The sequence below is a fragment of the Hypanus sabinus genome, chromosome 7 (assembly GCF_030144855.1).
Source record: "Hypanus sabinus isolate sHypSab1 chromosome 7, sHypSab1.hap1, whole genome shotgun sequence".
In the NCBI taxonomy this organism is placed as follows: domain Eukaryota; kingdom Metazoa; phylum Chordata; class Chondrichthyes; order Myliobatiformes; family Dasyatidae; genus Hypanus; species Hypanus sabinus.
The window spans coordinates 116,391,969-116,405,890 of record NC_082712.1 but is presented as its reverse complement, the minus strand read 5'-3'; the positions used below and the strand labels follow the sequence as shown (position 1 = coordinate 116,405,890).

Sequence of the window (13,922 nt, the reverse complement as noted above, 5' to 3'; positions counted from 1 at the left end):
TGATTAGTGCTATTACATTCCGGGCACTTCACGGCGATCGAACACTCTCTAGCAAGGTGAGAGGTAGAGGGACAGCATTTAAAACATATTTTTTTCTCCGTGAGAAGGGCCATCCTCTCTTCAAGGGGTTTTTCCCTAAACGTTCTGCATTTTTTGAGGGGGTGGGGTTTGTTATGCAATGGACAATTCTTTCTAGGGTCGTTGTTAGTTGTAAAGGCTTCAGTCTTAAGCACTGAGACAGGTTTATTAATGTTGAAATTATTCGAAGTGGATTTATCTGGCTTGGTCTAAATTGTACTGCTTCCTGGACCCATGAGGCTAGGGTCGTTTCGCTTCTTCGCCTCCTTGCACACAAACCAAGTGAAATACTCGAAGGGAGGAAATCGACTGTTGTTCTCTTCCTTGTGCTCTGCGCCAACGGATACCCACCTTTCCTGCAGCCCAAATGGAAGTTTGTCCACGATTTGTCTAATCCCGTATGGAGTATCTAGGTACAATAGAACAGTTGAGTAGCCATCTTCTTTGGCGCCTTGAATCTCCATGAGTAAATCTCTGAGCTCTCTTAACTTAGTGTGGTCCTTGGCTGACACCTTAGGAAAATTTTCCAGACGTCGGTATAGTGCCGCTTCAATAATTTTGGGGGCTGCATAGCCCTCCCGAAGTCTCTCCCATGATTTGCGTAAGGCTAGCTCGGGGTTGTTGATGTACACTGAACGTATGCGTCTCACTTGTTCGCATGATTCTTTTCCCAGCCATTTCGCCATAAGATCCAACTGTTGGGTTGCTCTGAGCTGGACTCCGTGGATAGCGTTGGTGAATTACCATGCACGGTAATTTTCAGGTTTATCGTCAAACTGGTATAGTCCTGAAGTGACGAGATCTCGTCGTGCTAAATACTGTGCCATGGGTTCAACTGCAAGTGCCATGCGGCCTGGGGGAATATGTCGGCAGGTATATGACTGAAGGTGTACTTCTGTTATGGAATTTGCTGTTCTGAATTCAGCCTTTGCCTCTCTTCTCGCCAAATCTGGTAAGTTTGGTGTCGAGAAGTATTTGTCATCAGCCGTTTCATTCTTGAATTCATCGCGGAGTTGCAAGGGTAAATTGTCTTCCTCGGATGGATGTGATGCAATTGGGCCTCTCTGAGGCTCCTCATGAAATGGGGCGTTAGCGTATAAGTATGGAGAGGAAGAGCAAATCTTCAAGTCCATTTGAGATCAGACATAGTCGCTTGTGCATTCCAATCTGATCTTTTCTGAAGTAGATTTTACGTCAACCAGATCATACATTTCTTCAGCATTTTCTATTAACTCTGCTTCCACCCTGGCAGCTTCTGCTTCTCGGTGTAGCGTCAGCACTTCTAACTCTGATGCTATCCTTACCCTTTCCAACTGGTTTTTGGCTTCTCTGGCAGCCGCTTCCTTCCGGTTTTCGGCTTCTCTGGCAGCCGCTTCCATTTTCAATTTTGCTTCTTGTTCGGCGTAGAACGCTCGCACCTTGGCAGCCTCTGCCTTAGCTTTTGCATGGGCAGCCTTACTTGATGATGCTCTACTGCCCCTGTCGCTGGATGGCGACGACTTGATGCTGGATCGAGTTGTCATTGCAGCACTTGAAACACTGATAATGCCGCCTTTTCACTGTAGTGTTCTCGATCAGGTGTAAGAGAACTCTGAACTAAACACCGAGGTAAACCGTAGTCAATGAAAACAGGATCGCAGTAAGATTAACCGTTTACTGTTCACTCTTCCACATTAACGTATGGTGAAAACCGTTGATAATACAAAATGTATACAGTATTTGTTTCCTTCTTGATATCACATTTACATCGTAAATACTTGCAAAAGTAAAACTACAACAACTACATTACATTAAAGTGCAGCATACAGTCAGAATCTACCTACGCCATTGACTGCTTTAAATACACTTCAACATAAACTATCCGCAACTCCTTAACTAACGAAAACGTAAACCTTATCAACCGTCATTACTTTTAACAGAATCAGCGTTAACATTTTTAATTCAACACGTCGATTATCTCATGAACTTACGGCGTTGCTTCACTGATCTTTCTAGTGCGTAGAAAGAAAACTTTTCTTGCGCTGATCCTGCACATGTGAGCCCCCTCCTTCCCGTTTCTCCAAACCGGTATTTTCCCACAAGACACGGCGAAACCGGGTGTGACGTCATCACATGCTGCGATATATCACAGACAACGAATTTACTTTAAACAATCCTAACTGTAACTAAAAAATTTTAACAAACGAATTACTGAAGCGAAAATATTATAAACTAAACAAATGCCATAAAGGCAACACAGTTAGATACTTCATTGATTCCAAAGGAAAGTACTGAGTCACAGTAGAATTACAAGTGCACAGATGTACAACTATTAGAAGAGAAGTAAAAAAGAATAAAAAATAAGTTACCTCAAACAGTCTAAGAGGAGGGGGTCATCAGTTCCCTGACTATAGGTTGACTCATTGTAGAGCCTAATGGCCAAGGGTAAGAATACCAATATAGCACCCTTTGGAGCAGCACAGTTGTCTCAGTCTATTACTGAAAGTGCTTCTCTGTTCAGCCAAGATGGCATACAGAAGGTGAGAAACATTGTCCAGAATTACCAGGATTTTTCATAGGGTCCTTTAGATCATAAGACCATAAGACATAGGAGCAGAATTAGGCCATTCAGCCCATCAAGTCTGCTCCACCATTCCATTATGGCTGATCCTGGATCCCACTCAACCCCATACTTTCCATAATCTTTGGTACCCTGACCAATCAGGAAACTATCGACTTTCACTTTAAACATACCCATGGTTTTGGCCTTCACAGCTGTCTGTGGCAAAGAATTCCACAGATTCACTACTTTCTGTCTAAAAAAAAAATCCTTACCTCTATTTTGAAGGGTCGCCCCTTAATTTTGAGGTTGTGCTCTCTAGTTCTGGATGCCCCCACCATAGGAAACATCCTCTCCACATCCACCTTATCTAGTCTTTTCAATATTCAGTAGGTTTCAGTGAGATCCTCCTGCATTCTAAGTTCCAAAGCTGCCAAGCTCTCCTCATGTTAACCCTTTATTTGCAGAATCATCCTCATGAACCTCCTCTGAGCTCTCTGCAATGACAATATCTCTGAGATATGGGGTACAAAACTGTTGACAGTATTCCAAGTGCAGCCTGACTAGTGTCTTATAAAGTCTCAACATTTCCTTGTTTTTATATTCTATTCCTCTTGAAGTGAATGCCAACATGGCATTTGCCTTCTTTACCACAGATTCAACCTGTAAATTAATCTTCTGGGAGCCTTGCACGAGGACTCCTAAGTCCCTTTGCACCTATGATGTTTGAATTTTCTCCCCATTTGAACACTTTTGTACTTTTGTTCCTTTTACCAAAATGCATTATTATACATTTCACGACACTATTCCATCTGCCACTTTTTTGCCCATTCTTCCAATTTGTCTACGTTCTTCTTCAATTGTGTTGCTTCTTCAGCACTGCCTGGCCCTCCACCTGTCTTTGTATCATCCGCAAACTTTGCCACAAAGCCATCAATTCCATTATCAAAATCATTAACAATGTGAAAAGTAGTGGCCCCTGAGGTATGCCACTGGTCACTGGCAGCCATCCAGAAAAGGCCCCCTTTTATTCCTACTCGTGGCCAAATGTCTGTTCTGTCCATGGCAGTATCATTCCTGCAATGCCATAGGATTTTATCTTGTTAAGCAGCCTCCATCTTATCTACCTTATGTGTGGCACCTTATCAAATGCCTTCTGAAAATCCAAGTGACACCCACTGCCTCTCCTCTGTCCACCATACTTGTTATTTCCTCAAAGAACTCTAAAAGATTTGTCAGGCAAGATTTCCCTTTACAGAAACCATGCTGACTTTGATTTATTTTATCATTAATCTTCAAGTCCCCTGAACCCTCAGCCTTAATAATGAACTCCAACACTTCCTCAATCACTGAGGCGAGGCTAACTGGTCTATAATTTCCTTTCTTTAGCCTTCTTAAAGAGTGGAGTGACATTTGCAATTCTCCAGTCCACAGGAACCATGCCAGAATGAAGTGATTCTTGAAAGATCATAACCAATGTATCTGCTATCTCTTCAGCAACCTCTTTCAGAACACTGGGATGTAGTTCATCTGGTCCAGGTGACTTATCCACCTTAAGACCTTTCAGTTTGCCTCACACTTTTTCTGTTGTAATACCTGTGGCAGTCACTCCTGCTCCCTGATGGTCATGGACCTCTGGCACACTTCTAGTGTTTTCCACAGTGACACTAATGCAAAGTACTTACTAAATTCATCTGCCATTTCTTTGTCCCCCATTACTTCCTCACCAGCATCATTTTCTAGTGGTCCAATATTAACTGTCACTTCCCTTTTACTCTTGATATAACTGGAAAAAACTATGATTATTTATTTTACCACAGCCTCCAGTGTGTCCATTTTGACTCCTATAACAGAGCCAGCCTCTCTAATCAGCTTATGGAGACTGTTGGCATTACCTACACCAACCTTGAACTAATGGTTTGCTCATCTCACATGGAAACAGATCTGAAAACAGCAAGGGGTCATTGTCACATATCTGAAGTGATTCTGCAGGTGAGAGAAGAGCTGACCACATTCAGTAGGACATAGAGAAGTAGAATTAAATATGCTGTGTAATGGAAAAACATCCAAAAATTTTGGATATGCCCTAAATTGGCAAATAGGCACTCTGGTACGAGTGTGCATACAGATTTTGATGTACTAGATTAAGATAACTAGTAAGCACAGAAAGCCAGCACACAGTGTATAGAAGGTAATAGAGAATGCTAATGGATAATGTTAGCTCGTATTACAAAGAGGTTGGAATATAAACACAGAGAAGTTTTACAACAACTGTCCAAAGGACTAACTAGTGAGATCACATCTGGAATACTCTGAACAATTTTGGTCCTCATATTTAAGGAACAATATTATTTCATTGAAGTTGATTCAGGGAAGATTCACTGGGATGATCCTGAATACTGAAGGCATCGGCCTAAAAGGAGAGGTCAAATGGCTTCGGATTTTACTTATTGGAATTGAGAAGTATGAGCGGTAAAATCTGAGAGTGTGTTTTCTCAGCTTATGGAGTGCTTACAGGACTGCTTTGAGTCAGTGGACTGCTCAGTATTCAGGGATCCATCTTTTAATCTGAATGAATACGCCACAGTTGTCACTGACTTCATTAAAACTTATGTGGATGTGTTTGTGCTTCTGAGAATATACTGTACTTACCCGAATCAAAAGCTGTAGTTGAATCAGGAGATTCATTGCCTCCTGAGGGCTAGATCTGTGGCATTCAAGGACTATATACGAAGGCCAGGTACAACTTATGGAGGGCTATCTCAAGAGCAAAGGAACAATTGCAATTGAGGTTAGAGGTGGAATCAGATGCAAGTCAACTCTGGCAGAATTTACAAACTATTACTTCCCACAAAGCAAAACCTAACATCATGAATGGCAGTGATGCTTCATTCCCAGATGAGATCAAAGTTTTTTATGCATGCTTTGAAAGAGAGATAGAAACTACAGCTATGAAGATTCCTGCAGCATCTGGTGACCCTTTGATCTTTGTCTTGGAGGTAGACGTCAGAATATCTTTCAAGAGTGTGAACCTTCGCAAGGCAGCAGACCCCGATTGTGTACCTGGTGGGGCTTTGAAAACCTGTGCCAATTAGCTGGCAGGTGTATTCAAAGGCATTTTCAATCCCTCATTGCTGCAGTCAGAAGTTCCCACCAGCTTCAGAAGGGCAACAATCATACCAGTGCCCAAGAAAAGCAGGATGAGCTGCCTTAACAATTATCATCCAGTAGCATTCACATCTTTGGTTTGAAATGCTTTCAAAGGTTGGTTACGGTTAGAATCAACTCCTGCCCAAGCGAGGACCTGGACCCACTGCAATTTGCATGTCGCCACTGTTCAAGCAACAATAAATATATGAGTGAGGCAGGGGTTTTTATAACAAATAACACGTTTATTAAACACTGAAAACAAACCCCCCCAAAAGTAAACAAATCACTAACGTAACCGGAAATCAGCTGCTGTGCGGCAGCCTAAACAGTTCTTAAAGCAATGTTGCAAAAACAGTTCTTCAAAGTAGTATTGCAAAAGTTCAAAATGCTTACAGTCCATTTAAGGGAGAGACTTTTTAAGACGACTTAAATTCTCTTTCACGTCGTGTTGTTGCGATTCCAAATCGAACTTTTCCCATGAAGAATTTAGGAAGATGAAGAATGAAATGGCTTAAAGGCACTGACCTTTCCTTTACAAAACTGTACTCAATCCTTTCTGCTATTCACAGGGATTAACACGAGCATAATCAACGAATTCCTTCCGAATGAGGATCAAGCAAGGTCGAACCTGTTTCACCGTCGAAATCGATTTTCCTCGATCTTTTAACTCCTGAACTCCAATCTTCACTCTCCACTAATTCTCAACTCGCAGTATTATAAAGAAACTGCTGGCAATGACCTTTTAAACTTTAGGCATTAAATAAAGCATCTTTCAACTAAACTGCGTCATAACATTAAATCACGCAGTGGCATGAAGTCAACTGCCCCTCCTCACAGGGAGGGGTCCTCCTTTTATACCCTGTAAAAAAAAACCTGTCACATGACCTCTACTGGCGGGAAAATGACGTCACTCCACCATCACAAGACCATTACCTCAAGTCCAAAATAGCTTCAACACCTGTCACGTGACAAGTACACCCGTGACGGATACTTAACACCACAATATATCTACAGCAGATGAAATCTCATTGGCTTTTCATGTGACCTTGGATCACCTGGACAATACAAGTACTGTTCATTGATTACAGCTCATCATTTAACACAATCATTCCTACAGTTCTGATCAAAATGTTGCAAAACCTGGGCCTTTATATCTCCCTCTGCAACTGGATTCTCGGCTTATTCACCAAAAGACCACAGATAATGTGGATCGGAAATAACATCTCCACCTCACTGGTAATCAACACTGGAGCACCTCAAGGATGTGTGCTTAGCCCGCTGCTCTACCCTCTCTATACCCATGATTGTGTGGCTAGGAACAAATCAAATGCTATCTATAAGTTTGTAGACAACACAACTAAGGTTGGCAGAATTTCAGATGGAGACAAGAAGGCGTACAGGTGTGAGTTAGATCAGCTGGATGAGTGGTATCACAGCAACAACCTTGCACTCAATGTCATTAACACCAAAGAGTTGATTGTGGATTGAAGAAAGGGTAGGATGAGCGCACACACACCAGTCCTCATCGAGGGATCATTAATGGAAAGGGTGAGCAATTTCAAGTTCCTGTGTGTAAATATCTCTGAGGATCTATCCTGAGCCCAACAAATTGATGCAGTTACAAAGAAGGCATGACAGCGACTATAGTTCTTTAGGAGTTTGAGGAGATTTGGTAAGACACTCACAAATTTCTACAGCTGTACCATGGAGAGCATTCTAACTGGCTGCATCCACGTCTGGTATGGGTGGGGGGATTGAAGTAAGTTTCAGAAAGTTGTGAGTCAGCTCCATCATGGACATTAGTCTCCTCACTATCCAGGACAGCTTCAAAGAGCGATGCCTCAAAAAGGCAGCATTCGTCATTAAGAATCCCTATTGCCCAGGGCATGCTCTCTTCTCATTGCTACCATCAGGAAGGTGACACAGGAGCCTGAAGGCACACACTCAGTGATTCAGAAATACCTTCTTCCCCTCCGCCAGCAGATTTCTTAATGGACATTGAACCCATGAACACTACCTTGCTACTTTTTCTCTCTCTCTCTCTTTTTGCACTTTGTTTAATTTAACTTTATATTTACTATAATTTATAGTTTTTTGCTTATTACAATGTACTGCTGCTGCATAACAACAGATTTCATGATGTATGTTGGTGATATTAAACCTGATTCTGATTCTCTCATGGTTGGCCGATTGCCAAAGGGTATGCCCTCAGAATCAGTAGATGCCCATTTAAGACTGGGATAAAGAGAGATTTCTCTATAGAGTGTTGTGATTCCTTGCAACAGGTTTGTGGGGGATGTCCTTGTGTATACATAAGGCTGAGATATATTTCTATTAGTGAAGAAATCAAGGGTTCTGTGTATTCTTTTGAATGACAGAGCAGAGGTTAGAAGCTGAGTTGCCTACTCCTGTTCTTACATCTTTTCTCTTCTGGTCCTAAGAGTTTCAGTCTATATTTTAGCAATGTGCTTCCTTATATCATGGTTTTAGATCTCTTGCAGGCATTACCGTGTCCCTCAAGACATGCTCACAGGGAAGCTATAATGTTTAGCACAGAATGTAATACAATTTTGTCTTTATAACTCCCTCTGACAATGGCAGTACTGAGAAGGGAGGTATAGGCTGTGAATAGAATTGGAAATCCATCACTGGGGATTTGTTCTCCAAATTGTAACTGCAGGATATACCAATTGAGATTGAATGAATGTTGGGAAGACAAGTTAAAAAAGACTGTATATGTACTGTACTATATTAGAAAAGAATCAGGGGTTCCAAAAATAGCATAAATATTTAGTGTCAATCATTATGTGGTTATGTTATAATACAGCCACTCATATTCTTCATTAACATCCCCATTATATTGAAATTAACCTTTAGTCCCATTTCTAAGTGCTGTGAGACATCTGTTGACTGTTGTCCCATGTGAATTGCAGATTTGTATTTGATTACAGAATAGTCCAAACCTGGGACTCAGCTAGGTTCAGTCTGAGCCGATGACTCGTGTGCCAGTTTACATTAGCTTTGCCCAGATTACTGACTGTGGGGAGTCATTCACAGCACAAGAGCCAAGTAGTTACATCGGATCCTGAACTCTAGAGAACTCAAGGTAGCAGTGGTGATAGTTTCTGGATTGATAGGAAGTAACTGCCAACAATTCATTGGAAAATATGCCCCTTTATGTTAGCATAGAAATATTTAGTGTGATTGGCTCATTTGTTTCACACTCCTGCAGGCATACTAGTTTAGTTTGCATGTTCATCAAAGTAATTTACTTAGAGTTTGTTAAGATACAGCTAGTTGACCTTTTGTAATTAACTGCATGATTTTGTTTTTAAGTACTATCTTTTATAATATTGTTTGCTGTTTGTATTAAAAGGAAGGTGTACAGCCTGGCTCTGGGATTTCAGTCAGCTGCCTTAATTTAAATTTCATAAGTCCTGCTGAGAGGAGTGACCCAAGCAAACTTACAAGAGCTCTGCTGGAATACTTCTACACTGAGCAACATCTGGCCTCACATTGTGCTCGAGGAAAAGGCAAAAACAGTGGGTTCAACATGTCCAGACCAGCTCTTGATCCAGATGTTGTGGATGCAATCAAAGGTATGCCACACCTCATTAATTTCAAATTTCTGTCATGCCTATTTGCATAACAAGGCCATAATGTAGGTATTCTGATAGCTAAACACCACTTTCAATTTATTCAGTCAGCAAGTTGCATACTTGATCTGTGGTTACTTTGAACTAACGTTTGGTCTCAAAAATAGAAAAGAAATATGTCTAGAAAATTGATTATTGTTTACTTGTCCATTAACAAAATAGAATTAAGAGTATTAAGGTGGTGTCAGTTACAAACTTTGTACTGGAATTATCTTTTGAGGCTGTCAATGAGGTAGACCATTAGACCTATAGTAAATGAGTTAAGATTAAGAGTACATTTTCCAAAAAAAAATGTGCCTACCACCATTTTCATAGAAGTGGGTAGGATGACTGTTCATTTGGGAATGATTTATATTTAACAGTTGAACTCAGGAAATCTGATGCTAAATTAGAGACAGGGCAAAGTGCTTTTTATAGTTAGAAATAATGGGCATCCTTCATTGGTTCCTCTTTGATCGCTCTGCTGCATAATTCTTCAGCCAAACTTTTTGACAGTCATTTTTCACTGCTGGACTCTCTTACCTTTCTCTACCAAACCTTGAACTTGACCTCAGCATTGCCTTTTATGACTGATACAGTGTGATTCCACCCATCAAGTTGTGATCTGTCCCAGTTCCTGCCTATGGCCTCCTGCTGCCAACTTTATAACAGGTAATGACAAAGAGTGTCATAAGAAAACTACAAATCCCACAAAATTTTGGAGCAGGACCTCTGTGTCCCTGGGATTTTCTGAGTCTTACCTGTCTGAACAGCAATGTTCACTACTCCTTCCCTGCTTTAAATAATGTCATAATGTAGTAACCATAAATATAATACTACAAAGCCATAGGACGTTTAAAATTGTATTTACTCAGCAAGTGTAAAAAATTGCCAACACAAGTGATTTATAACTAGTGTTTTAGTATTTTAATAAATTATTTTCATCATATCAAAGTGATATATACATTTCTCATTGTAGGCTCACAAAATGCTTTTGAATATGTTTCCTGTTTTAATTCTCTTCCTTAGATTTTTTGGGGATGTGATTTACTAATTTCATTTTCCAAGTATTTAGTTAAAAATATCATATGACAGTTGAGCACATGAAGGCGTCAGTCCAGAACTCAAAGTGTTTTCTCTACAAGTAACTGATTTTAATTTAGTGGATGGATTTGGATTGTAGGATTCGTGATTATGAACTAACCGATAGAGATTTATTTAATTGAAGCAGATTATTTTGGAACAGAACAAATAGAAACGGGAAGGTTACGTGTCTTCAAAATCAAGACTTTGCTGTTCAACATCAGTTCCACATTACTTTCTGATTTCCTTGAATCATCAAAAAGATGCTATCACAAATATACACTATGATTATATATCCATTGCCCTGTGAAGTAGAGAATGTTAATGATTTATAAACTGCTAGGAAATTTCTCCATGTCTCTGTCCTGTATCATGAGACTATGCCTAAACTATCCAGGTTAAGGAAACAGTCTTTCAGCATCTACCCTGTGAATCCCAGACAGCATTTTGTATGGCTTTAATCACATTTCATTATTATAAACTCCAGAGATTAAAGGTTCACCTACTTAGTCTCTCCTGATGGAGTTATAACATTTCAGTGAAAAGCAAGTATATATTCTTCAGATAGAGTGACACAAGGTTTTCCTTGAGCAGTATCATCAAAAGCTAGTACAGTTGTAAATGCCTGGATTCTACAGCATCATAAGACCCCCAATTCTTTACTTACAGCAATATAATCAAATTATTTTTACATAGAAGCACAAGGATAGAGGGTGCACAGGAATGACATTGCCTCAACATAATAGTGGTAAATGGAAAAAAATTACAGATTGGTATTAAATAGATCTTTCTTCCTAGGTTGAACTTGATTAACACTATTGGGTTGTAATAAAGAAAACCTATTCTGAATTTGGCCGTGTTGTCTTCTGAGCAAAGTTGAAAAAGATAGCTGCCTGTTTTAAGCATAAACATCCTTCACCTTGAAGCAACTGTGAATGATGGAAATCTGAAATAAAATTTTAAAACATGGAAGTACACAGAAGTGTAGAATCTAAGCAGCTAAAGTTTTTGAATACTAAAAAGTAATTACACAGTAGCTATATTGTAGAGCTACATGTTCCAAAATCAACTTTACCTGGAATAAATTGCTCTTGTTATCGTATCTAGATGACAATTGTCCTTCTGACCTATTTTGCTGATCCCTTGCAATACAAATCTCTGATGTTGTGTTGTGCTGCAGGACGTCAGACACAGTTGCTCAAAATGCTCATCAACATCTTTGTCCATTATTACTTTGAATTTCTCTATTTGCTGCATCGCCTCCTGTACTGTGTTTTGCTGTTGGGGTGAGGTGAAAACCGACAGTGGGGAAAGGGAAGTGGCCCTCCTCATACACGGAAAGACAAGACAGAAATGTATATGTAAGCTAAGTTTAAAACAATATTTCTGGTCATTCAGCAGCATATGTTCCAATAATATACCTTTCACCAGTACAAAGGGAATGCAATAATCACAATCAAATATTGTTAGTTATATGTGCTGAGTTTCATAAAGTCCCCATTTAGGAGGCAGCTTGCATCTTGCTGGTCTCAATGCCCAAGGAAAGTATTGTTATCTGTGGCCAGGTGATACACTGCACTTGAGGGCACCTCTCCCTTCCTTCCCATTCTTCCCTCCTATTCCTCACTGCTATAGCCCAAATGCAGATGAAGGGCCTTTTCATTATCCAACATTTAATTGCCTAAACCCAGTGTGTGGGATGGGGGGGGGAGGGGGGGGGAAATAGATTGCTATTGATGCTGTGAGAATGGAAGATGGTGTAGGACAGGATGGTTATATGGAGTCAGTGAGAGTTTTTGAGTTCATATGTCTGTGTGAGTGTGTGATTCCTTTTAATGGTATTACCTTGGTGCATCTTGTGAGGTCAAGACGCATCTTGGCACACTACGTCTCTGAGCAGAAATTGTCACAGGAATTGCCAATGCAAACCACCTCTTAATTCCAGAATTTTTGGCTTGTACTTTACAAAACCATAAGCTACTCTGAGTTTACCTTGGTGAGTTACACTGAAAGCTTTGATTATATTCTAATGTCATCTAATTCTTTGAAGTCTCTCCTGTACTGAATGTGGAGTTAGTTAATAAATATTTTCCTTCATACTTAGTGCAGTTCTTGGGATAACTGCACACAGTATACAATATTAGAGCTAAAGTATCATGGTCAAGTAATCTTATTGAAGATTGTCCATCAATCTTATATTTCTTCATTTTGTATTTTGCAGCATATGTTCAGCTGAAGTTTGCATACGTGACGGACAAGGCATTTTATGCCATGGTAAACAGCAAGTGCAGTGACAGCAGAAAAAAGATTCGTTACATTTTGGGAGTCCGGGACAAATCTGAAGATACTCCCAAATAGCAGCAGTTTTGTGTGGGTTTCACAGTGGAAATCGTGGGGCTAACACTGAAGAAGGAGAGAAGATGGGAGCTGAGGTTGCTGGTTGTGTGCGTTTACCAATGAAGGAGGAAATTTTTGTTTTGTCTACATCAATAATGTGAAACAGCCCCCAAATCAATTATCAGAAAAGGACAACGTGAAGATTCAATCCATTTCAGTTATTTTCCGTCAGAGTAGAATTGGCTTTAAATGAATCTGCTAATCCCTTGTGCTGATGCCTGCCACTACTAGAAAGCAGTGGATATTTATTTAATTTATTCTTTCAGTAAACGTACTACAAAAAACAGCTGACAACATTGCTACTACAAAATAAAGAGAATGGAAATTTGTTCTTTATTTGTGCAATTTGACTCAGTTTGGGTGATAAAATTAAAAGAGATGTTACACAAATGGATAGGAACTAGAAATGACATTGACATTGCTGAGACCAAGTTAGTGATTCCACTTGATTTTTCTGCCCATTTCAGTCATATTAGTTCTCGCCAAATACTGACTTATTAACTGATTATTTGAGAGTTAGGTATGTGGTAAATTAGAAACTTATTTTTTCCTTTAGAACATTCAGATTGTCTCGGCCTTTTCATCCATCCCCAGCAAATGTTAGGTGTGGCATGTAAGCAGTAAATGAAAAAGCACAATAGGGATACATTTGATTTTTATAGTTTGCTGCTGGATATATTTCTCATTGATTGCACTTAAGCAAAAGCCGATGCATTTGCTGGCTCCTGGCAGAGCATTTGTTTTCTGCTGGCAGAAAGTGTTGCTGCTGCAAACCAAGTGGTAATTCAACACATTAACCTCTTAAATATTGAATGTATCTTAATATAAAATGAAAATTTTACTGATAACACTATTTTTTGTAGTGTGTTTATACATTTGTTCATTTTGTAGCCTCTTAGTTCACATTTTTTAATTTCCATTTGTTAGAACGGGTGTATGGACTTGAACTACTCCACAGACCTGGTTGTAAGTGGGTAAAATTGTGAAATCCAGTTGTCAGTTGTGAGTGGCCCTCTTTCCTATAGGAAGTCATCTGTAAT

General features: G+C 39.8%; 1 protein-coding gene across 1 annotated transcript in view; it reads left to right on the top strand.

Annotated features, from left to right (window-relative positions):
* Window positions 1-12,848, top strand: part of LOC132397121 (uncharacterized) — a 98,974-nt gene extending 86,126 nt beyond the window's left edge. The window contains exons 9-10 of the mRNA XM_059975446.1: window positions 9,144-9,366; window positions 12,707-12,848. Of these exons, the coding sequence (XP_059831429.1) occupies window positions 9,144-9,366; window positions 12,707-12,843 (360 nt within the window). The 3' untranslated portion in view covers window positions 12,844-12,848. The remainder of the gene's footprint in view (window positions 1-9,143; window positions 9,367-12,706) is intronic.
* The last annotated feature ends 1,074 nt before the right edge of the window (window positions 12,849-13,922 follow it).